The 26,106-nt window shown below is 42.9% G+C and overlaps 1 protein-coding gene across 1 annotated transcript in view; it reads left to right on the top strand.

Annotated features, from left to right (window-relative positions):
* Positions 1-2,797: 2,797 nt before the first annotated feature.
* Positions 2,798-26,106, top strand: part of HACD2 (3-hydroxyacyl-CoA dehydratase 2) — a 45,937-nt gene continuing 22,628 nt past the window's right edge. The window contains exons 1-3 of the mRNA XM_065413697.1: positions 2,798-2,931; positions 10,235-10,352; positions 10,822-10,840. Coding sequence (XP_065269769.1) covers positions 2,798-2,931; positions 10,235-10,352; positions 10,822-10,840 — 271 coding nt within the window. The remainder of the gene's footprint in view (positions 2,932-10,234; positions 10,353-10,821; positions 10,841-26,106) is intronic.

The raw sequence follows: 26,106 nt of genomic DNA, 5'->3' as shown, positions 1-26,106 counted from the left end.
AAGAAGCACTGGTGATTTGAAGAATCAGGGCCTAAACAGACTTATGCATGTGCTTAACTTTATTCATTGAAGTCGGAGACTACTCATTTACTTAAAGGTAAACATTTGCAGGATTGGAGTTTTAGATGAGGTTTCTGCTGATGCATCTACCTCCAACAGTACAGCTGATGCCTCATGTTCTCAAGACACTGTTCCTTGCACAGACTGGCTCACTTTACATCTGCTTCTATTTCCTTTGCCTCAAGTTCAACTCTCCTCACTTAAAGCATAAAAAAAGCCTGAAGGCTGGAATAGTGGCCACTGCCTTCTGCTACTCCCATGCAAAGACTCCACTGTATGGCCAACCCACCCCTGCTTGCCCAGAAAGAAGCTATCACCGGGCTTAAGTGGTACAGTTCTCCAGTCTTTAGTGAATTTCGCCTTCTGAAACCATAGGGACAAACAAGAAAGCATTTTGAAAGACATTTGCCTACACCAATGGTTTTCAACCTTTTTTCATTTGCAGATACCTAAAAAATTTGAAAGGGAGGTGCAGATCCCTTTGGAAATCTTAGACTTAGTCTGTGGACACCCTGGGATTGGTGGACCACAGTTGAAAATCACTGTTCTATGGCAACAACGTTTCACAGACCCCTTAGACATGGATCCACGGACCTCAGGTTGAAAACCACTGGCCTAAACCATTAATGACCCAACAGAACCTTATTCCTAGACCTCACTGAAATTTCTTTACATATTTAGTTAAAGAATCCATGCTATAAATATTCTTGCCTTAAAAACTGTTTTCTTTTAAGTTGTCTTTAAGGTCCTTGAACCAAATTGACTTTAGATACATGCACGTAGGGCACTGAATTCAGTGGGAGTTGTATTTGTTTATGTGAAAGCAAAATTTGGACTTTGCTCATGCTGTATCTATGAGACAATGTCATGTGTGTGTGCATGTATCTATAGTGTAGACACTAATTTCCTCATATCTTTGTAAAGCAGCCACACTATAAAGCCCTGTAGCATAGAAGATAAAGTGAGAACTACAGTGGGAGACTGAAGTAACTTCATAGAATATTTATAATTTCAGTAAAAGAAAGGATTTAATTTTCTCCCTTCATTGCTGTACTTTGTAAATTAAAAAATAATCTGGCAATATAAAACATCTAGTTATACTAGCTCTAGTTATACCTGGGTCTAACAAGCCACTGAAAGTTGTGGAGTGAGATCAAGAAGAGAGATTTTACCTTTTATTTTAAAAAATTGCATTAAAAAGTCATCTGTGCATTTTATTCCTTAATCCACATTTCAGTCCTCTACTGGTCTCTCAAGCAGATCCACATGAGCACCTGCTCCAAACCTAGATGCAGGTAAATGTGGGTTCTGCCCATAGATCAGGCTAAGTCATTAGTGGTTAGAGGACTGGGAGTCAGGCAACCTAGAATCTAGTCCAGGGGTCGGCAACCTCTGGCTCACCAGGGTAAGCACCCTGGCGGGCCGGGCCAGTTTGTTTACCTGCTGTGCCGGCAGGTTCGGCCGATCGTGGCTCCCACTGGCCGCGGTTCGCCGTCCCAGGCCAATGGGGGCGGCAGGAAGCGGCACGGGCAAGGGATGTGCTTGCCGCGGCTTCCCGCCGCCCCCATTGGCCTGGGACAGCGAACCGCGGCCAGTGGGAGCCGCGATCGGCCGAACCTGCCGCGTCAGCAGGTAAATAAACTGGCCCAGCCCGCCAGGGTGCTTACCCTGGCGAGCTGCGTGCCAGAGGTTTCCGACCCCTGATCTGGTCCCAACTCTGCCCTTGCCTTGCTGTGTAACTGGGATGCAAGTCACTTAACCCCCGTTCACTCTGGCCCCATTCAAATCAGGACTTTTGCAACTGACTTGAATAGGACCAGGATTTAATCATCTATCTTCTCAGGTACAAAGCGAACATCAGCTTTCTCCATCCGTGCAATGCACTTGGGGCTTCTCAGCTGAATACTCTATAACAGGGGTCGGCAACCTTTCAGAAGGGCTGGGCCGAGTCTTCATTTATTCACTCTAATTTAAGGTTTTGAGTGCCAGTCATACATTTTAACACCTTTAGAAGGTCTCTTTCTATAAGTCTATAATATATAACTAAACTATTGTATGTATGTAAAGTAAATAAAGTTTCTAAAATGTTTAAGAAGCTTCATTTAAAATTAAATTAAAAGGCAGAGCCGCCAGGACCTGGGCAGTGTGAGCGCCGCAGGTTGCCTACCCCTGCGCTGTACCGACAAAGCGTCACAGTTTCCAACTCTTGCTGAATCTGGTAATATTTGATGTTTTTCTTAAAGCCCCAATTCATGGAGTAATGTGACTACATGACAAGCTCAACTTTCCTTTAAAAAGAGTTACGTGTCCAGCCCGTGGGGTTGCAGAGAAAAGCTTAAACTGTGAAACTTACCAGGGCTAAATCTGAAAGCAAATACAAAGAACCCACATGTATTAAAATGGCATTAAGTTGAGGGGGGGGGGTCATGATTTGTCAATGCTCGGGGATGCAGGCTGCTCTGACTCAGGGGGCTCACCCCCCAGGGAAGGGGCCCCGTGCACGCAGCGCTGTGCTACGGGGCCGCGCAGGTCTCTCAGTTGGCACCAGAGCGCCGCTCCCGCCCCCGGCTTGGCGGGAACGGAGCCCAGCTCTGCCCTGATCCAAGCGGGCGGCGGGCGCCTCAGCGCGCAGGGCCGGGAGGGGAGGGGCCCGCCCCGCCGGGTTGAGAGGAGGCGGGGCGGGGCTGGGCTGGGGGCGAGGCCTCGCAGCCGGCAGTTACTGGGCAGGGCGACAAACATGGCGGCGTCTGGGAGCGGCGGCGCTGGCCGGGCGGATAACGGCTACGGGAGCCAGCAGCCCCGGCGGAGGAAGGGCCCGGGCGCCCTGGCTACGACCTATCTGGTCATTTACAATGTGGTGATGACGGCGGGGTAAGCCGGGCCGGGGCGAGGCGCGGCTCCCGCCTACTCTATCCGCGCTAGCCGGGGCGGACTCCGCATCCCCCGCCGGGGACGCCAACCTCCTCCCCACGTGAGCCCGACAGCAGCCCAGGGACCCGGCCTCCTCCTCCGCCTGGCCCCGGGGCACCAGCCTTCGCCCGCCGGGTCCCGCCTAAGCTCTCCTCGGGGGCTGCTGCTCTCAAGCGGCTGCAAGGCTTGGCTGAGGGGCGGGTTTCAGAGCCGAGGCAGGGAGAGCAAGTGTCCGCCTTCCTCGCCCCAGAGCCCCACCCCTAGAAACCGCCCTTCTGTCGGTAGGAGAAGCTGTTCCCAGGCTCAGCCAAATCCGCCCTGACAGGAGGCTTGGGAGGGATTCTTCATCCCTGACCATTTTTAAAGTCAAGATATTGGATGTTCTCCTAAAAGATCTGCTCTAGGGATTAGTTGGGGGCGTTCTGTGGCCTATGTTATACAGGAGGTCAGACTAGATCAGTGCTTTTCACACTTTTTTTTTCTGGTGACCCAGTTGAAGAAAATTGTTGATGCCCGTGACCCAATGATAGCTGGGGATGAGGGACTTGAGGTGCAAGAGGGGGCTCCAGGTTTGGGGGGGTGGGGGCTCAAGGCTGGTGCAGGGGATTGGGGTGGGGGCTTACCGCCGGCGGCTCCTGGTCAGCAGTGCAGCTGGGGTGCAGAGGCAGGCTTCCCGCCTGTTCTGGCACCGCGGACTGCGCTGCGCCCCAGAAGCAGCCAGCAGGTCCGGATCCTAGGTGGAGGCACGCAAGCAGCTCCGCGTAGCTCTTGCCTGCAGGCACCCCCCTCCCCCCAGCTCCCTTTGGCCAGGAACCGGCCAATTGGAGTGTGGAGACGGTGCTTGGGGTGGGGACAGCACGCGGAGCCCGGTGGCCCCCCGCCTACGAGCTGTACCTGCTGCTGGCTGCTTCCGGGTAGGAACTACTAGTTTTACTAGTAGTTTTTACTGGCTGCCTGCCAGGGTCCCTGTGTGCTGAGCAAGGTGATCCAGTGCCTTGGATTCCACAACACAGTACTGGGTCGCGACTCGAACTCTGAAAACCACTGGACTAGATCATCACAATGGTCCCGTCTGGCCTTGGAGTCTCCAAAATAATAAATAAGTGATGACTGGGGACTGTCATACTGGGCCAATTTGAGTGAGACTTTTTTTTTTTTTTTTTAAGCAATGTTAGGGTCTTGTTGAAACATATGTGGAGTGAAAAATCTTCCTTTGCAAGGAGGAGGGACTTGGGGAGGGAGCCTTAAAATGAACCCTAAATGAAGGCATCTTCCAGATAACTGAGAGAGACTTGGTCGATGTGGTGCCGGGCAAACAAATCTGACAGGTCTTGTTCTTTTGAAGGAAGATGTCCTCATTTATGATTAGTGCTCATGAGGTTTCAAGTCCCTCCCTTTTGTGATGAAACTTCTCTTGTTACATGTTTCAGCAGGACACAGAGTGCAACGCTTATTTTTAAATCTTTATTAAAATAGTCTCATGTCAGCACACATCACTGATGGTGAAGCTGGTGGATTTCAACTTGCTGGATGATTTTACTTTCCCTTAGGCATCCCTGTACTACAAGAGGGTCCAACCCACATCAGGCATGCAAAGCTATGCATGAGAATAAATCTATTGTGAAATGTATAATGTATGCACATTTATGATATAAACTGTGATTATCTAACGGACAGAAAAATCTCTCTGTCTTCCTTTCTGGTATAATTAAACTGTTTGTTTCATAAATGTGTAATTATATGAGTAGTAAATAAAATGCACAGCTGGAAGTCAGCAGCTCTGGTTTGTTTTCCATCTTGCTGTGATGTTCCTATATGACTTTAGCTAAATTAACCTCTCTGAGCTTGTTACTCCCCATTTTACAGATGCAAAAAACACTTGCCTGAATCACGGGGCTGCTGTGAACTTTAATTCATTTGTTTTTAAAGTGCTTTGAGATCCTCTGATGAATTTTGTAGAAATGCAAAGTTGTTACATTTACATACATACAAACTTTATTTAAATACAACAGTTACTTTCTTTGTGAAAAATCTACACCTTAAAAAACAAACACACAAGTGGGAGAATATCTGGAAGTAAATAACGATGCGATCCAGACGGTTCCCTGCTGCTATATAATTCTTTATCGCTTGTTATAACCTCCTTTTCTGATTTTTTTGCCCAACTTTCCAGAAAACTGCACTCTCATGAGGTGTGGCCTGCAAAATTTCAGGTGGGCTGTTTTTGCTTTGGGGAAGCTTGTGGCAATGGGATGAAGAAGCATGGTCCCAGTGGTTAGGGCACTAGCTTAGAATTTGGAATTAAAACCAAATCCCCAGATAGAATTCCTGTGTGACCTTGGGCAAGTCTCTGTTCCTCAGTTTCCCCCATCTGAAAAATGAGGATAATAGTTCTTGCCTACCTCACAGGAGGATGTTGTGAGGATGACTATCATAAAGATTGTGAGGTGCTCAGATACTGTGGTGAGGGGGGATATATAAGTACCCAAGGTAGATAACTCCATAAAAAAATTAAAACTATTTCAAACTTTATAATTACATATATATTAAAGGGATATGAGTTAAATGTTTTTGAAGTTACCGTATCTGTTAGTAAAATCTTTTATTAGAACAGAATGAGTGTTGATCAAAACTTGATTTTCATTGCTTTTGATTTTCATGTTTGTTTTGTATTTCTCTGAACATAGACGAGGGGTGGGGAACCTTTTTTGTGTCAGGGGCCGTTGACTGACAGAAAAAAATAAATCGCAGGCCACTCATCCGCCCAGGGGGGCACAGAGGCTCAGGGATTCCCCCTGCAGCAGGACGGATAAAATTAACTAATGGGCCAGATCCAGCCCACGGGCCGTAGGTTCGCCACCCCTGACTTAGAGAGTGAACATAGATTAGTTCCTTTTAGGCTTATTTATAGTCAGTGTCTAATTTTGTTTGCACATTCTCCTACATCAACACAATGCTCCATTATTTGATTCCAAAACAATGTTGGGGGTTGGGGAGGAAGGAATTGCAGAAACATTTCTGTAGGTTGAGGTTTTCTAAATAATTTTTTATATATCTAATTTCAGTCCAAATATGACCTGACGGTCTCTTTTGGCAGACAGACAAACCCCACACAATACAGAAGAACCTGCTAATGTTTTAATTTTGTTTTGTAACTGAAAGTTTTTCCTAAAAATGGCTGTTGAGTTGTTTTAAAGAATGCCAGTAAGAATTTTTTTTAAATGTGGCTAGAGTGTTGTGGGCATATGAGGGATAATGGAGGAACTTTCATTTTAAGCTCTTCATGAGAGAGACTATCACTTTTTTATTTGGTAAAGTGCCATGGTTGCTCTTCTACTCCTGGAGGAATTCTGCGCCAAAAAATTAAAAAGTCTGCACACAATATTTTAAAATTCTGCATATTTTATTTGTTAAAATAACACAATATAATCATGCCAGTTTCAATTATTTTGGTAATTTATTTCAAAATACCTGTCAACATAAAATTTCCCCCCCAGGAGTAAAGAGTTAAAGAAATTCCTATGACAGTGGTTCCCCTTACCTCTGTCTACCTGCCTTGGGACTGGGAACAGGGATGTGGCTCTGGGAGGGGGGATGTGGACAGGAGTAAGGGAGCCGAGGCTGGGGCCACAGCTGGGGGCGGGGCCAAGAGTGGAGCCTCAGACCAGGGCTGGCAGCTGGGGCTCCTGTGGAGGCTGGCCCAGGCCTCAGCTGCCCGCCCCCCGAATGTTCCTCAGTGTGCCCCCCAGTTTGAGGACCTTTGTCCTATGACAACCCAGGTCCTGTTTCTCTGCCCCCTCCAGTGCCCAGCCATGGGGTGCTCCCCCCAACCCGTACACCTCCTCCCTGCCCTCCCCCCCCAAGCCCAGCTACAGGGCCCCCTCTAGCCCAGACACTTCTACCCCCTCCCTCCCAGAGATCCAGAGGGGGAGAGAGCCTGATGCTGGCCCGGCTTGTATGGAGTTTCCTGCACATGGCCTCTTTCCTTCAGGGCATTCCAGGAACTGCAGCTTCTGGGAACCCTTCAGCTCCCTCCCCCTCCCCCCAGCTGTATCTTCTATTTGAGTTTAGGTCCGGAATAAACAGCAGGAGCAGATGAACTCTGAAAAGAATAAAGATCCTGTTTACATGCTGAAGTCCCTATTCATGCCTTCCTCCCACACCAAATAAGCCCCGTGTGAAGGAAAAGGCCACAGAAAATTATATAGAACCATTTCTAAATAAAAGAGCTCACCATGAGGCCTCAGAAGTTCTTGAAAAACTAGATATCAAAAACAGGGCATAGAGCCGTTCAGCTGTCTGGTTGGAATCCAAAACAGATCAATAGTTGCAGCCATCTTTCACTGTTTTTATGCTATCTTAAATGATTTGGTGGTCTTAATCCATTTCCTAGTGAATGGATATCCAGATCAACAAAACCTATCCCTGCATTAGGTGTCACATTAGTGACCGTGGGAGGCAATGTATTGCGTTGACATTAATCCTGAACTTCTCTCAGCCCTTAAGGTGGGGGGCCCTTCAAGTCGGTGTTGAGGCATAATGGGGAAGCTTACAAGGTTGCTACCTATACTGTACCAGTTCAGTGGCTAAACAGAGAGCTTGGAATACATCAATTTTGAGGCTTTTGCATGTTTACAAAGGATAGCATCTATCTTTGAATGGGAAAGGAAGATAAAAGGAGCAATCAAATGAGAAGCTTAGGCACAGTATAAGATCTGTGTGGGATGAAAGGAAGTTGAGGACAGAAATATTAAATCCTTAAAAAGAAGCTTTAATTTTGGGCGGATTACTACTTTCAGCACTAAAGGCATTTTAAAATATAGTCATTTTATAATTAAAAGAGACTGTCATTGAAATCATTGTACCTCACAGTATTTCTAAAATCAGCCATCCAGCAGAGGGGAGAGAAAAAGGCAGGAAAAGGGATGGAGCTACTTTAGAACCCCATGTACTTTACCAGTTGCTTGATGTGGGTGGAGTTTGTGTCTGCTGCAGGGGAATCTGTTATTGTGCCACCACGTATAATCTGGAGCTTTAGCTCAATTTCTCAACAAACCTGAAGGACGAGAGAGAGAAACAGCCACTCGCAGGTATAAACAAGACAATGTCAGAAAGTTGATAATCTAGTTTCAAAGGGAATCCTTGTGTGTTGCAGAGGATAATCTTATTGGTATTACAGTAACATACTGGCATATTTCAAATGGCAGTCTTTTGAATAGCTAAATAGCTTAACTCTTTACATATAGTAAATACTTAGTTTATTAAGGCATTGTTCCCATTTTCTAGAAATAGTGATGGAAGTAAAATAGCTTTTTAAATTGCATCAATAAATGCTACTCTGTATACATTTTTGGGCTGCAGCGTTCTTTTATTTGGGTATTGAAAAGCCTGTGTTTAAAACATTAAAAATAAAGTTTAAAAAAAAAGTTGATGTTTACCATTGAAGTTGGAATGATATATGTACACAAGAACATAACATTTAAGGACAAAAAAAACTTAAGCCTTTAATACATTGGAAATAAACAAGGATAGTAGAAAAAAAATATTGAAATACCCTCACAGTTCATGCAATGTCTTCAGTACCTTTCCATGTGTAAAATCATATTACGTACTCAAAAAGCTATATCAGCTCTATGCTTATCTGCACACCTAGCCTCAGTCCGTCAACTAAGGGCTTGTCTACACTTGACACACCACAGCAGCATAGCTGTAGCGCTTCAGTGTGGACACTATACCTATGCTGACAGGAGAGGTTCTCCCACTAGTGTAGGTAATCCATCTCTCTAGAGGCAGTAGCTAGGTTGATGAAAGAATTTTTCTGTCAGCCTAGTGCTGTCTACACTGGAGGTTAGGTTGGCTTAGCTACGTCACTCAGGAGTCTGGATTTTTCACATCTCTGAGCGATGTAGCTATGTTGACCAGGCCTATAACACTGCTTTCTTCTTCCCATCCTGCAACAATCAATCTTAAATTAAAATTCACTGTGTTTGTCTGTTAACATTGTCGTTTATAAAGCTGTTGGGCCAGCATGGAGATACACAAATGTCATGGCTTCTCATACATCTCCCAGCGCTGCGGAACTGAACTCCCCAGGATCCTTGCTTTCTGCTGAGTTCACACTGCCCTGAAACTTGAGTTCCTCAGTATCAATGTCCCTCGCTGTCCTGCAGAACATAGAATCTCTGCAGGCTTATTGGATGTCTGTCTGAGGGACCCAATGAGACATTACACTCTGATCAAAATTTCAAATCAGGGAAAGTTAATGACTTGTAACAAACAATTTAACCAATTTCAGATCTTGCAGAAAAGTTGTCCTTTGTCTTTAGAGTAAACTTGGCAATTTTCCTAACAAGTTTTAGGTGAATTAAAATTGGGGTTTATGATGCAATCCTGGTTGTAACCTTAACTATGGATTCATGTCTTAATAGTCTTTTTTGGACTATTAAAAATATTGTATTACTTTGTCCATATTATTGAGAAAGATATGTGGTAATATTGTACTATGTGCATCTTTCGTCCGCCATTTTTTTTTTTTTTTTTTTAATTTAATATGATGCGGGCCCTTTCTTTTGCTGAGGTTCAGTTTACTTAGAGAAACTTCCTTACCTGTAGCAGTTTCTGATAAAACTAAGAAATTAAAAATGAAGACTGACAGGCTGTCATGTACATTGAATGGGGAGGCTTATGATGAATGGGGAGGATTACATTGAATCATAACCCTAAAATGAATGTCTTTTAAAATTTAATTTCCTATTTATATGGCAGGCTTCATAAAGCTATAGTATTGTAAGAGCTCTGAACATCAGTAAATATTTGTTTGGCTCCTTGATAATTACCAAGTAATTAAACCCTCCAAAAGGGGTCTATTATGTAATCTTGAAGACATTAATTTTAATGGCATGAACACCCCTCAACTAAATTATAATTAAGCGTAGGTTATTAAGGGATAGTTTTTGTTTTTACCACTGTGTTAAGGATATTTTTGTATGCTCAGTACTGTAAGACATTCAAAAAAGTGCATAAGACTTAACTCTTAAGTGATGGTTTGTACACATTCAAGCTTTGAAGTCTTTGCAGGGTTTCGGGATTTTGGCCAACTGTTGACATTGTGCAGGATTGTTGAATGACTGTTAACTGAAACCTATCAGATAAGGATGGGAAACTATTTTTCTAGGTCAGAGGGTAACTTTAGCTTTGCTCAGTCTCAGCATACGTGCTCAATTTAATATCCCCTTATCTTCAGTCTTTTCTTCTCTTTTTCCAGATGGCTTGTTATAGCAGTTGGTATAGTCCGAGCATATCTGACTAAGGGTAGCTACCATAGTCTTTACTACTCAATAGAAAAGCCCTTGAAATTCTTCCAAACTGGAGCTCTGCTTGAGGTAGGTGTAGATTGGTGTTTTTTTTTGTTTTGTTTTAATGTTGCTGACAACTACATGAGCGTTAGGTGAGACAAAGTGACAAGCCATTGTTAAACATCACTTCGTTTTGAATGATCATCTAATAATAATTAGCACTGTTTATTTTCAGTGCGCTTTACAAATATTAATGAAATAAGTCTCATGCCTCTGTGAGAGAGGTTTTTATCCCCATTTTACAGATGGGTTGATGATAAAGTAACAGAACTTGCTCTACTCTACAAAGATAGACAGTATCAGAGCTGAAATTTTATGCCCAGTATTTTTCTGGAAAACTAGATGTTGACACTTAACTGCAGCAAGTAGTGGGAACTTTGAAAGACTCCCAATTATTGTAGTGTTAGTGGATACTGTTCTGATAAAGCCAACTGTTTTAAAACTGATTAAACATGAAGTGTCGCTGTTCTTGATTTGAATTTTCTTTTTGTTCTAGATTCTGCATTGTGCATTTGGTAAGCTTGGAATTGATTTTTCTGTTTCTCATGGAAAAAATGCTGTTTTGATTTTTTTTAAATCAATAATCGTTTAGTTTGTTACTAATATTATGGAGTAAATTCCCAGTTTCATTCTTGCATAGCTTCCCTGGCTTCTGTATAAATGTAGTAGAATTAATTTGTTGTCTTATTAAATTATTATTTGGTAAATGTTAATTCTAGTTGACAAAGAACTTTAGAGAAATCATAATTTTAAAATGTGGCCAAACTAAAAGTAAATAATACAAAGAGATAAAATAACTTAACACTTATATAGCCTTTCATTGACAATGAATCTTGAAGTGCTTTATAAATACAGTACAGAACACTGCAGTCATTTCCTTAATTTACCCATCTTTATGATTCTTTGTATCACTCTTCCTTTCCCCAAAAACCCTCCTTTATCTAGGAAGCTAAGATATCAGATGACTGTGAGCATAATTGTAATCCCTGACTTCTAGTACATGATCCAAAACAGAGTGAGGACACTATCTTTTTAGAATTTATCTAGAGTTTTTTTTAATTTTCTGATATTTAGCAGTAATTGGTTAATTCCAATAGAATATAAAACTCCATGTATTTTAGATCTGATTTGAACCAATGTTCTGTTGTTATAGTGGTGCAGGACTGTCACTATAGGGAAAGGTTGCGTCAATACATCTGTTTAAAAGGTGGAGCTTTCTAAGTCCTCTAAAACTGACATGCTTAATTGGATTTCTTTGAAATTTGGTGCATCTCAGGAGAATGCCACATAGGGTTAGCGAGCCAAATCTGGAGTAAGTTGACCAAAGGGTTCCAAAGATATAACCTCCCCCCCCCCCCCCCAAAAATAGCCCTATTTAAAAAAGCTTCTAGATGGGCTTTTTTTGCCCAGAGCTAGAGCTCAAAGTATTGATGTGATGTGGGTCAAAATTGTGTCAATCTGTCAAGTTTTACCCAAGGTAGTATATGGCACCCACTAAATCTTTGGGGGACCCAACTTAAAAACAGTATTTAGGAAAATCTACATTTTTTTTTACACTATGCATTCACCCATACAGAAAAACTGCTAGAGTGTTTTCATTCTTGCCATTTTATATGCTTTAAATTCAACTCTCATAAGTGTTGCAAAATCCTAACAATTCCTCAGATTGCTTTGAAATTCGATGTGCCACGTAGGAGCGCGGGGTAACGTTAGTGGTCCAAAACCTGGTTCCTTCTGCTGCTTTGTACTGTTAAAGTGAGAGGTACTGATGACTGAATGAATCACAGACCTCTTAATGGCTATGAACAAACACTTCAATTAACATATCTAATAATAAATTATTCCCAAGCCTCCATCCAAGGGTATATCTACACTTAATACTCTACAATGACGCTGCTGCACCTCCCTGAGAGATGGTAGCTAGATCAATGGAAGAATTCTTCCATTGGCCTAGCGTTATCTACACCGGGGGTTAGGTCAGTATAGCTGCACCTCTCAGAGGTGTGGATTTTTCACCCCCATGAGAGGCGTAGCTGTACCAATGTAAATTTCTAGGGTAGACCCAGCCTAAGGCAAAAGGAGTCTTGGACTGAATGGCTGGAGGTTGCTGCAATTTGTGAGTAACGGGTGGCATTTCATTTTGGCGAGAATATAATCAAAGTATTTGGGGGCAAATTAGACATGTGAATGCTTAGTGGGAGGGGAGAGGTATTTGCGGGGGAGGAATGAGGCGAAAGAGAGGATGAGGAGTTTGAGGTTGCAGCAAGGGGAGTAGGGTAATGGGGATGGATGGTAGAGGATGTGAGAAAGTTTGGGGACTCAGATGAAGGAGGCATGGCACTCCCTGCTCTGCCAGTGCATCCCAGCCTTCCTAGACTCTAACCCCCTTGCACCCCACATCTGACACTACACCCCATTCCCTGCACTTCCCGCTCTGCCAGTGCACCCCAACCCCCTGCATCCCATCTATGCTAGTGAACCCTGACCCCCCCGCACTCCCCAGTTCTGCCAGTGGAACCCAACCACCTGAACTCCAACCCACCTATAGCCTACAGCACTGCCACTGCACCCCTCAACACTGCATGAAACCTATTAATACATGTCTGAAGAACATTGATTGGGAAAGTGGAGAGTTCACTGCTGACCAGTAAAGTGTACTGTATGGCATAAACATTACAAGCTCTGAGGCTTCAATGTTTCTCAGAGATGGGGTACATCTATTGGACAGGGGTCAGAGAATCTTTCTCTCAAACATAAAACTATCAGTATTTTGGAACAGAAACCCTGCCTGTATCTTCTGTCACCAGTCCTGCCCCAAACTTGGCCCATCAACCATTGTGAAACATGACCAGGAATACTGTACTGTTGTAATGTAGTTGTCCTGTGCTCCAGGCACTACATGGAGTCTGGTTATGTGTGTTTCGACGGGGGGAAGCTTACGGCAATAGAAACCTTTATATATCGGAGAGAGAAGACTTCAGAAGGACATGTTCCCTGTTTGAAGCTTGGGTACAGTAGTGGGAAGGGGCTAGGTTGCAGGTTGGAGTCCCCAAACTCACTGAATGGATCGTGGGTGTGTCTTGGGAGGTGTGCTGAAGCAAGGCTTGTGGACACAGCTGGGATGTGTGTGGGTACGTGTTGGGGGAAAAGAGGTTGGCTCACTATGCTAATTGCAGGACATATGTACAACTGCCTAATTGACTACTCACTCCTAACACCAACATATAATTTTCCTGTTTACAAAACCTAGGAAATTCATTGGCAAAAAGCTGCATTAAATGTAGAATTAAGGTTGTTTGGTGGTACGTCTTTGCCTTGCAGAATGTTGAGTTGAGCAAAACTCAAACTTCTGAAAAGCAGGAACTGCAGAGTTAAAGTTGCCCATGCAACCTTAATTCTGCTCTCCTTCAGCAGTGCTCTAGTACACACATCTTTACTATTCTATCCCCACAGTTGCTGAAATGTACAAGCTCTTCACTTCCTTTTACAACCCATTCACTCTCACCCACAGGATTCTATCAAACACTATTAAAGGACAAAAAGAAAAAAAAGTTGCCCACACAATCTTTTCTCTACCCTCTTCAAGCAATGCCTATTATATTAATTAAATGGGCATAATCTATTCACTGTTCAACATTACAGAGTTAAATGAAATCTGGGGTTTGATATATAGAGACCTCAGCCTGCTTAATACCATGGCAAACATACTATACAACTGAGACCAGAGGTTAGAAAAAATTGATTGAAACACACACAAGAAAAAGAATCAAAATGAAGTAAAGAGTATTAACTGAAATTGATGAAATTTATTTTGCATAAATATTCAGAGGCCTTTCTAGAGACTGTGATTAAGATAGTTTAAACCCTCTTATTCAGCCAAACAGCCCATCTTGGTGGGGTAGAAATGGTTAGTTCTATTCAATTCAGAATGATAATCGCATTCATGCCTTAAATAAAATAGACATACGTGAGAGAGAGAAAAGATAGGATAGTAAAGAGCGGGGAAATATGGCTTTTTTGATGTTCTCAGGATACAGGGTGGCTGGTCAGTCACAGATGGATGCTTTCAAGCTGGCATGTTGGCCATGACAACTGTTGTTCTGGATGCTGGCTCATTTCCCTGATCAAGACCATCCATCTGGTTAGTCTGGTCGGGTCCCTCTCCTTCAGGGGGTCTCTCAGTCTGGGCAGATCTGAATGGGTCATGCCATTCACCATGCTGGTGCCAGTGGCAAGCGGAGAGGGAGAGGGGACAGGAGAAAAATCTGGGGGTCCAGAAAGAAGCACACAAGGGAAGGAAAGTCAGTGCAGGATCTCACATGTATCAGGTTGGAGTCCCCGTTGTGATGGTCAAACATCCCCACTGGAGTTTCTAGGTCTAGTGTCATGGCAACAATCATTCTGCCACAGCTGCAGTTATGGTAAAAAGTTCTCCTCGTCTTCTCCCCCAAAGTCTCTATTAAGGACCCCCCCAAAAAAGGGAATGATGAGCAAAATAGTCCATCCACCAATTAGGCCTAATTTCTGGCACTCCAATTTTGTTTCTTTGATTTCCAATATTTTACTCCTCTTGTTTACTAGTCATAATCTTAAAATAGTCCTTGAGTGGTATTAGTAAACCCTTTGTGTTTAAATTAATTCAGTATTTGTCTCCTCACATCTTTTCTTAACCAGTTTTAGATGACAGATCATTGTGACAATTCATGAACCTTGTTCCCATTTTTCAACAGTTGAGTGTACAGTTTGGGTAAATTTGTATGCCCAATTAACATTGGGAATCCGTCAGTCAAAGATGAGTGTCTTTCATGGATTGTCCATTTGAAATTATCTGTGGGTCCACTGATGGCTGCTAAGGCCTATTCTGGAGTTGCAGACTCTGCCACATTGCAGACGTGTTTCCCAGCAGGGTGGTTGAACCTGGAGTATTGGTTTGGGCCATACCACGCTCTTTGTCACTTCCGTTTTTCCATTACATGTAGTCGCATTTGATTCTCGAAGTGCTGAGTTCCCTGCCTCAAGCAGTTCCTCCATTGTTGTTGGTCCTGGTTATACGTAAGGCTACCTATTGGTCATGGAAGTCACAAATTCCATGACTTCCCGGGACCGCTGTGACTTTTTCCACCATGGCAGGGCTAGAGCAGCTGTCAGCCCAGGGGTGCAGCAGTCCCCCGGGTCCCCAGGGCCCTAAAAGCAGCTGGCCATTAGTCTGCGCTGCTGCAGGAGCCTCGCCGCCGATCAGCTGGTTGGAGGGCGCCTGGCAGGAGCCCACCAATCAGCTGGTGAGGAGAGGGCTCCATGGCAGGAGCATGCGCCGCCCCCCCTCCCCCCATCAGCTGGTGGGGAGAGGGCTCCGTGGCAGCCACTAGAGCAGGGTCCCTGGGGCAGGAGTATTCAGTCCCCTCTCCCCCACAGGAGCCTGCCCAGCAACTGGCTGTGGACAGCAGTCTCTCTCCCCTTCCTCCCCACCGCCTGCAGAAGCCTACCCAGCAACCAACCTGTGGACAGCCCACCCTGCAGGAGTCTGCCCAGCAACAGGCTGGCGGACAGCCCACAGGCAGGAGCCTCAGCAGCAGTTCCTGGGATCCTGAGAGAAATCAGGCACGAAGAGAAATCAGCCCCCTGCAGCAGGAGCTCAGGCATTCAGCCCCAGCCAATTGTCAACCTCCCACCAGCGGAGTGAAGACAGTCAGGCCCTTGGGCTGTTAGCTCTGGTAAGTGGGGCTTGGGCAGTCAGCCCCTGGCGGCAGGAGGTAGAGTTGGGCCCATGCCTTAGTTTCTGCACTGGGCCCAGGCCACTCTAGGCCCTGGTTGTTGCTTAGCCACTGTTTAATTACAAAAAAAAAAAAAAATCTTGAAGCGTGAGGAGCATGTGCATAAGATTTAGCTGACTGAGAGGGGGAAAAAATGGCAACGCCAAGTACACTGAAGAGCAAAGTGGCAAAAACCACTACTAAGTAGAGAAGTAGTCAATACCCAAAGGGAACATTTCATGAAAGTGGCGGGTTGATGTTTAGTATGGCGTGTAATGTTCCTGTAGATTACACATGAAAAGGAAGCTGTGACAAACATATAGAAAGTGCTTTGCATAAACATAAGGCACAAGAGCTTGAAGCAGGCCTGAGCGAGAAAGCTAAACTACAAAGAACAGTGAGTGAGCTATTTACTGTAAAGACCAAAGAACAGCTGCATCGTAGGACAGAAGTTTACCGACTTACAGAGGCTTTCTGTACCGCTAACATTCCACTGCATGTCCTAGACAATCCTGCTATGAAAAGCTCCCTGAAAAACATTGGTGTTATACCTCCTTCGGATCATCTCCGAAGAGCATACTTGCCAAAAAAATTTGAAAGACATGTCAGAGTGACTTGAAAGAACTGCTGAATCAATGTTTTGGACTGGTTCATGACTGGTTCTAAACGGTTTTGTCAGCCCGCTGCCAGTTTTCTTAAAGCCTGCCAAGTGTTTGATCCCAATCAGGCCAAACTTCTTGACCTTGCATCACTAAATGTATTTGAGTCTATTCCCATGTTTGAAGACAATGAGATGGCAAAAGCCAAGTTTTGTAACTGCAGCAGTGCCGTTTCTGAAATGAAGGGTCTTGACATCCTGGAATGTTGGTGCAACTTAAAAGATCACTTTCCAAGTCGGGCCATAATTACTCTGAGGTGTTTATTGGTGCCTGATAACCGTGTGGACTGTGAGAGATAATTTTAGTCTTACAAAAATATCTTGCGACATGACAGACGCTCAATCAAAGATGACAATCTGGCGATATACAATATGCTATTTCAGAATAGTTGAAAGCTCTGTTAAAAAATGACCATTTTACACTCTAACAGTTAATCTGGTCAATAGTTAACATTATATAAGATTTAAATAGGCAGTTTAAAAATTCTGTATTGATGTAGTGCAGGGTGGATTTGATTTAATCAAATTGATTTAAATCACTAGTCAGGAAGATTCGATTTAATAATGGTTTTCTACATAAAAGTGCATTCTTGTTGGTTGTTATAACCTTAATACATATTCTTCACAACTCAGATAGATGTAGGTTTTTAGAAGGTACACACTCTACATTTTTAAACAGTGATTTATTTTGAAAACTTTTCAGATTAGTTTATATCAGAAAGCGAATGATTGGTTATTTCATTTACCAAAGGTAATTGAAGCAAATATTTATGAAGTCATTGGGAGGTAAACTATCTCCAATTCAACAGGTTAATGATTAATATTTGGAGGATTTTCTTGCCATGCTGTATTAGGAGGAGAACATCACCAAACAGACATTTAAATTGTTTTATTTAACTAAAACAACAACGTTAAGTATTCTGGATGTTTTTCTTCAACAGCAAACATATAATAATTTAACAAAATAAGCATATGTCCCTCGCTTCTCACATTTATCTCCAGACTTCTTCTCCTTGTCCAGATCTATTCTGCCCCCAACAATCTTCTATTCATTGAACTTTTTGAAACTTTGCACTTTGAGAGAGTAAGGGATTGACTCTCCTTGTACACAAATTTGCAGAGGGACAATAGAGTTGAGGTCTGTTATTTCTAACCTCTATATTTTATTTATGTATTTAAAAACATTTTTGCTGTTTTGCTATTTACCTCTGGGGGGGAGACAGCCACAGTTTGAGAACTGCAAAACTAAGCCTCTCTGATGGTATCTTCTAGACTGAGCACTGAGTCCCATTGGGTAGATAGAAAGATTAACCTAAGTAATCTATACAGCAGCCTGTGGAACCCCATAAGATTGGGTCCCTAATCCATGAACTATTGGAACTCATTTACAAAACTTTTTTCTTAAACATTACATGAATATTGTCTCATACTATAGAATTAATAATCCCTATTCCATGAGGAGATATTTGAGCTATAATATATCTTAATTAAAACTCTTTACATAGGTTTTTTCCTCAAAAAGCATTTTATCAAAGAAAGATTTCAATAAAAAAATCCAAATTTTGATTTTTTTTAAATTGATTTTTATCCACCCTGATGAAAACTGCATTACTATATCTACATTTCCATGATTTTATTGTTTATTTCGCATGCTCTGTCCATTATTTTAAATAAAAAATACCCATGACAAAAACTTAGCCTTAGTTATACGTTCCCATGAGTTGATGTCAATATTGCATTTTCTCATATTAGCCTTGAGGACATCCCTGTAGCATTCTTTCTGCCCTTCTCTAGTGAATTTGCCTTGGCTGAATTGAGAGTAGAAGATTTGTTTTGGCAGTCTAGAATCAGGCATCCAGACAAAGTGGCATGCCCAGCAAAATTGATGATAAATAATCATAGTCTCCATGCTCATAATATTGGCTTACGAGAGGACGTTGATATTAGTGTGTCTATTGTCCCATTTGATTCAGAGAATCTTATGCATACAGCATTGATGATACTTCAGCACCTTAAGATGTCTCCTGTATGTTGTCCATGTTTCAGTCCCACTCAGTAGGGTGGGATCACAACAGCTTTATAGACCATGAGTTTGGTTTTGGTTCTGATGTTGCAATCTTCAGACAGCCTCTTTCTCAGATGACCATAGCTTGGCTTGCACATTTGAGCCACTACTGGATTTCTTCATCAATGTCTGCTGTCTGAGAGATGGCCTGGCCTCCAAGATATGGGAAGTGCACAACATTCACTAGAAAGTTATCATAGATCTATATTTCTGGGGCTGGGAATTATGCTCCAGGAGCTTGCTGATGGAGGACCTTTGTTTTCTGGATGTTAAGTGTCAGTCCCGTTTTCTGATATGCTTCAGCAAAGATGTTTATAATGATGCCGTAGTGTGTGTTCACATCCAGGTGAACACACACTACGGCATCATTAGCATACTGAAGCTCGACAACTGAAGTCGGCGATGTTTTGATTCTGGATAGGAAGCAGCCAATGCTGAACCAGGTTGCCATCCTTTCGGTAGATTATCTGCACTCTGACTAGGATCTTATCAGTGATCAAATATAGAGCATTGCAGCAAGGAATGCTTGATGCCTGCCTTAACCCTAAAGGAGCCATAGTAGGTCCATTACAGAGGATCACCGCTTGCATGTCATTGTGAAGGAGATGAAGAGTGGTGACAAATTTCGGTGAGCATCCATACTTCAGAAGGATTTTCCACAATGCTTCCCTATTAGTGGAGTCAAAGACCTTTGTCTGGTTGATGAACGCCAAGTATAGTGGTTGGTGGTGTTCTCTACATTTTTCCTGCAGCTGGCGAGCAGTGAAGATCATGTCAATAATGCCTCTAGGTGGTCTAAACTCACACTGAGATTCAGAAAGAATGTCTTTGGCAAGTGGAAGATGATGATTCAGGAGAAGTCTTGTGAGGACCTTTCCTACAGTTGCTACCAGAGAGATTCCTCTATAATTTCCATGGTCAGATTTATCTCCTTTCTTGAAAATTGTCACAGTCATAGCATTTCTAAGTTCATCTGGGATTTTCTCATGGTTCCATATTTTGAGAACAAAAGTGTGTAGCTATAAGGTGAGTTCCTTTCCCCCTTGTTTTAAATTTCTGAAGTGATTCCATCAACTCCAGATGCCTTTTTGTCTTCATCTGCTTAATAGCTCTGCGCACTTCTTCCAGGGTTGGAGGTATTGCGAGTTCACCTCTGATCAGATATTGTGGGATGAAGGTGAAGAAACTCATGAACTGCAGAGTCACTATTGAGGAAATCTTCGAAGTGTTCCTTCCAGTGTGCATTGATGGCTTCAGTTTCTTTGATCAACTCCCTTCCATCCTTAGATCTCAGGAGGTTGGCCTCCAAATGCATAGGCCATAAATGGTTTTAATGGCAATAAGGAAGCCATGCATATCATGGGTTTCTGTTCTTTATGTCACGAATTCTTTCAGTCCTGTGCCTTTGCTTGTTGGTGAGCTGGCTTCTTTTGCACAGAGTTGATGTTCTGCCAGACACAAAAGTCGTTGTTTGTGATCGGTCAAGTGTTGTATCTTCCGATCATTATCATCAAATCAGTCCTGATGTTTTCTGTCAGAGAACTCTAGTGTCTCTTCGCAGGCACTGAGGATGCTGGATTTGGGGGAAACCCTGCTGACACATTCGGTTGTCTCTTTTAGATTTGTCAGTTTTTCGCTGAGGCGTTGGCAGAAGAGGTCACGCTTTCTTGGATCTTTGAGTGCCTTTATACGGATTTTCTGTCTGCATCGTTTCCATTGAAGCTGTCGTTTAGGGCTAGTCTTCTGGTCATGATCGAGCAGATGAGGTGATGATCAGTCCAGCAGTCGTTGCTTCTAGTCATGGCTTCAGTAATGCAGATGTCTTTGCAGTCCCAGGCCTGGACAATGACCTAGGCAATCAAATGCCAGTGCTTGGATTGTGGATGTTGTGATGATCTGCATTTGTTTCACTGGCAAAACAAGGTGTTAGTGATAACAAGTTCACGTTCTGCACATTTGATAAGGAGGAGGATGCCGTTTGAAGTGATCTTTCCTACACCTTCCTAGTCAAGTCCCATCCGACTCTAGCATTAAAGTTGCCAAGAAGGATGAACCAATCTGTCACTGGTACACCAAAGAAGACTTGATCAAGGCTGGTGTAGAATTCTTCTTTGACATCATCATTGGCATCAAGTGTTGGGGCATACGCACTAATAACAGTACCCTATTGGTTCACTGCAAGTTTCAATCAAAGAGTCATAAGGCATTCATTGATTCCAATAGAGAGCTTGTTAAGTTGGTTGACAAGTTCAGTTTGGATGTCAAATCCAGCTGTGAGTTCAACATTCTTCTTCAAGTTTTCCTTTCCAAAAGAAGGTACATTAACCTCCTTGTTCCTTAAGCTCCCCCTTTCCTGCTCGTTGAGTCTTGCTCAGAGCAGCGATATTGATGACATATCGCATAATGTCTTGGGCCACAATTGCAGTAAGGTGGTCTGGACAATCAGTATTAGGTTGGTCCATGAGAGTCCTGACATTCCAGGTCCCAAATTAGATGAAATGGCTTTGCTGATTTCAACCACTACAAGATTCCTCTGGATGTGGCAATGCAGACTGGAGGTGTGATGCAAGCTATATTTGGGACACCTTTTCTATTCCCTTCCCCATGTGGGGTGAGCAGAGCAAATCCTAAAAAGGATTGCTCAGTTACAGTTGCCGAAAACACACTCCTGCCTCATCTGAGTTCTTAACGACCATCTTGTAACTGCAGCTTCCATGCCAATTTATGACTAGGAGCTCCCAGACATCACAATCTTGCTCCCATTGCCATTAGCTGGTCTCTGAAGGACTGAGGTATGTGCTGGTAGGCAGTGGTTCCATGAAAGATGTCTGCATGGATTCTTTTAATGTGAAGGAACCGTTGCATGCCAGTTTCCCCACAGATTCTTGACGGGACAAGATCTTAATCCAACGGCAAGGAGACCAAGACAACTGGAGATATACTGCTTCACTGCAGCCTATATTCAGCTTTACAGCCATTGAGGATACTAGTGTCGACCTCTGCCTGATCTGCCATTAAAGGTCTTACTCCCAAAAGATTGAGGGCTAGACAGGTTTATCATAATGATGGCCTGAATTCGCCATGTCACAGCACCATTGGAGGGCACATGTGGCTTTCCAAAAAGGACAACATTGCCATCTGCTATCTCCACCACATTCTGGTGGTGCTGCTGCTGCTTGGTCCGTGACTGCTTATTTGTCAGAGCTACCTCTGCTTATTTCGCAGCTAACATTCACTGTAGGTTGTTGTTCTACGATCCACCACTTGTGGACATGCTGGGTAACAGTGCAGCTCTGCAACCAGCCAATTATCACAACATACTTCAATATGCACATACACTGGCCCTTGACACTATTAGAATCAGGAGGGTCAAGATTCTAGTATAGACTCACATCTAACCACACATGTGCAATTTAAGAACTACTATAGTCTTTTACAACTGCCTTTCCCTGAGGGTATGTCTACATTTGAGCTCGGAGGTGCAAAAATACATTTTATACATAGGTGGGGGGGGGGGGGGAGAGGGAGGGTAGCATGGATGGTGGCTTGGGATAGTGTCCAAGGATGTACCAAGAGGGTCGAGGTGGGTTTGTACTCATAAAGGTAGCTTGAGGAGAGCTAGCAAGGATGCAGCTGAGTGAGCTGGGAATCACACTTCCTAGCTCAAGTGTAGACGTACCATTACTCACAGAATACACTTAACCATCATTAAAGCATTAAAAACTGCTTATGCTCCACTTCACTGCTGACAATATCCTTTGTAATAAAAGCCCTATGCCCTGCTACTGATGTAACGTACACAGTCAGCATGGAAATGATGCCTACTGCATCCTGAAGAGACAAATGCACTTCTTCCCTTTCATCACATGCATCAGAGGGTGCAAAACAGCAGTCTCCTCGTATCAGTCTCAGCTCTGTCACACCTCAAAGTAATCCACAGATCTCTCAAACACCTCAGAGCTAAATACTGCTTTCACCATTCAGTACAGCTACACCTGACACTGACTACACTCACTTTACCTTTAGTGCATGCAGATGATAAATGCTTAGACTGTTATATTCCCAGCTCACTACTGACAATACTTTTTTCTAATAAACCCCCCATGCATATTGTATCCTGAATGTATACATGCAGCTCTTACCTGTGCTAACGCACTGGAGGATGCAAAACATAGATTCCCTCATATAATCATAGCTCTGTCACCTCAAGGTAATCCACCCGTGTATCACAAACACACCTTTACCAAATGGGACCAACTACTGCCTCCACCATTTAGTGTAGGCACACCTAACACACCCCTTGCACTTGGAGTGTATCCAAATAAGTCCCATTATCTACTGCAAGCTTCAGGGGAGCAGACGAAGGTGATGGGAGCAACCTTCCTTTCCCCCTTTTTGTCCTTTAATAGTGTTAAGTGGAATCCTGTGGGTGAGAGTGAGTGGGTTGTAAAAGGACATGAAGAGCTTATACATTTCAGCAACTGTGGTTGGCAAAGCAAAGGTATGTGTGTTAGTGGGGCATACTAGGGCATTGCTGAAAGAGGGTAGCGTTAATTTTGCATTTCCTAGTTTTCAGAAGTTTGAGTTTTGCTCAACTCACTGTTCTGCAAGGGGACGACACCACCAAGCAACCGTAACTCTTCATTAACTTAGTTTTTTTGGTCATTGAATGTGGAGATGTATTTTAGAATTGGGCAAGACAAAGTCACTATTTATTCCAGATCTTACCAATAATAATCTTGCTTTCTTCAGTGGGACTAGTTGGGTGAGTAAGGATTACTTAGGTGAACAAGGGTTGCAAGTTCAGGCCCTAGCATATGGTCTGTTCTGTACACAGTGTGACAAAGTTTCAAGCCTGTATTGGTGGGTCCCGCGCTTCCAGGCAGATTCAGTGGCCTCACAAGCTTGCTAAGGCCCTCAATGTGACCTCCTTTTCTCAGTATAGCGGCAAAGGTCACCGCTTATTGAGCTACTTTCATCACAGGCCAGTATGGGAGGTGGGAAGGTGGAATACCCATAGTCTCTGTTGCTCCTTAGAGCTCAGTAGGTGCAGTTCAGCCTCCTGCCTGGACCTATGTCTGCTTCCCCTCTCAAGGGGATCTCTGTAGAGCATGGGGTGGAAGGGGGAAACCTGGGCCCACCCTCTACTCCAGGTTCCAGCCCAGGGACCCTAATGGTAGCAGCTGTTGGCAGCTTCCCCTTCACCACTGATGCTGCTTTGATTACCTGGGCCACTTTCCCATGATTCCCTTTTCCCAGCTTCACCCTTACCTCAGGCTTCAGCAAAGCTTCCTCTCCTCCAGCCCCTTTTACCTGGGCTTCCTTGAGGGAACTGGAAGGAGAGCTTTTAAGCAGTATGAGTATTGTATGAGCAGTATGACCTTGATTAGTTCCAACTGTCTCCATTAGCCTAACAGCCTTTGCTGGTTAATTGGAGTCAGGTGCCTGCATTAGCCTAATGACCTTAACTGGTTTAATTGGTGTCAGGTGACTTGATTGGTCTGGAGTAGCCTTTGTTTGGCTACCCAGGGACCTGCTCATCCTGAGGTTGATATATTTGCCTTCCAGTACTCTTTTATAGCCTTCTGGTCTGAGTCCGTCACAACAGACAATAACTTGCCTATACACAGACAATAACTTGCCTAATAGAAACTGTAAACTCCATATCAATAGTCTAGATTTCAATGCATAAGTACTAGTAGAAAGCTTCAGCGTGTCTAGAAGTGCATGGACCTACAAACCCCACCTCACATGATGGCAAGAAGGGCATCTTTGCAATTGATTGATTTTTGTGCTGAAATGTTGCTACTTAAGCATTCTTATGTGTTATTCATACAGGCACTGATTCTGCAAATACTGTACTTAAGCACCTGCTTAACTTCATGCCCTATGACTATTTCCAGGGAACTGCTCACAGTGTGTGTAGTTAATATGTCTGTAAAACTTTGCAGAATCAAGGCCACAGTGTGAAGAAGCCCACTTACGCTGCTCTACCAAATCCAGATGTTTATTTTTAAAACTAAATTACTTTTCATAAAGAAGTGGGAAATTCTGCATTCAGAAAGTTCCTCTTGTAATCTGAAATACAACTGTTTGTTTAGTTCTTATTCAACAAGCATTCAAAGACAGGATCAATCAATAAAATGTCCTTATGATTCCAAATCCATAAAGCTACAAATCTGAAAACACCAGACACCATCTAAGCATCCCCCCAAATTTGAAGTATTTCCTGATGCTAGCATCAAGTCTGTTAATTTTCTGATTTTAAAATGTATTTCAGTATAACCAAATATTGCTATTGGAAAGTTGAATTCAAACATTGATATATCTAGCAGCAGAGGGCAGTCTAATACTGTTTGATGCAATGGTTTTTGGCTTTCTGAATAATTGTTGCTCCAAAAAATTGTGTGTTTCTATGAAAGGCAATTAGTAAACCATGCATAGCGTCTCCAAGAAGTGAAAAGCTAGATCTTTTTTAAATTAGTGAAATTATAAAAGAAAATGTCTTTAAAAGAATAGATCTCTCCCTACCCATTTGTGGGAATACTACTACTTTGGACAAAAAAATACTTCATTAGAAGAAACCACTAGATTGCTTTAAAAGGGCCGTTTTTACATTTAAAACTCTTTACATTTAAAGAGTAAATGTTTAAGCAATCTGAATTTTTTTGTTCCAGTGAGGGTTTGACAACATTTTTTCTTAAATAATAGTGGTAACTATACAAACTCTTCCTGAATGAAATAATTACAAATAATTACAAATGCTACTTTTAGCTTAATTTAGTACAAGTACAGTAGTTGCTTACAGGTTATAAAACTGGTCCCTAATTTGAGTATCTGGTAATTTTATACAATTATTTGTATTCTGATAAGATCCTGCAGTATAGTAGGTATTGGACATGTGCACATGAAGACAAAGTCCGTGATTGATTTCCATTAACTAAACTTACTATCCTAAACCCAAAATCCCACTTTTTCAGTATATCATTTTGACTTTCTGTTCTGAGTTGAGGAATATCCTTCTTCAGAAAACAAGCTTTTCCTTATTTTAGTAAAAATTACAATGTCTAATACCTGTTACCATGAATAAATACATTATTTCTTAACAGTATATTAGTGTTCAGTTCTTTTAAACATATAGTTACTATTCAACAGAATTATTTTCAAGTGCCATTCTTCTGTAAAGCGAATGGGAAGTATTTTTCACAGGCTTATTACACTTCGTACATTACCTATCCCAAACTGGGATTTAACAGCCTGTTATCATAAATCACTGGATTATATTTAACCAATGCTGATCATTTCAGG

The sequence above is a fragment of the Emys orbicularis genome, chromosome 11 (genome assembly GCF_028017835.1).
Source record: "Emys orbicularis isolate rEmyOrb1 chromosome 11, rEmyOrb1.hap1, whole genome shotgun sequence".
NCBI classification, from domain to species: Eukaryota; Metazoa; Chordata; order Testudines; family Emydidae; genus Emys; species Emys orbicularis.
The sequence above is the reverse complement of the archived record's forward strand: the minus strand, read 5'-3'. Positions and strand labels throughout refer to the sequence as shown.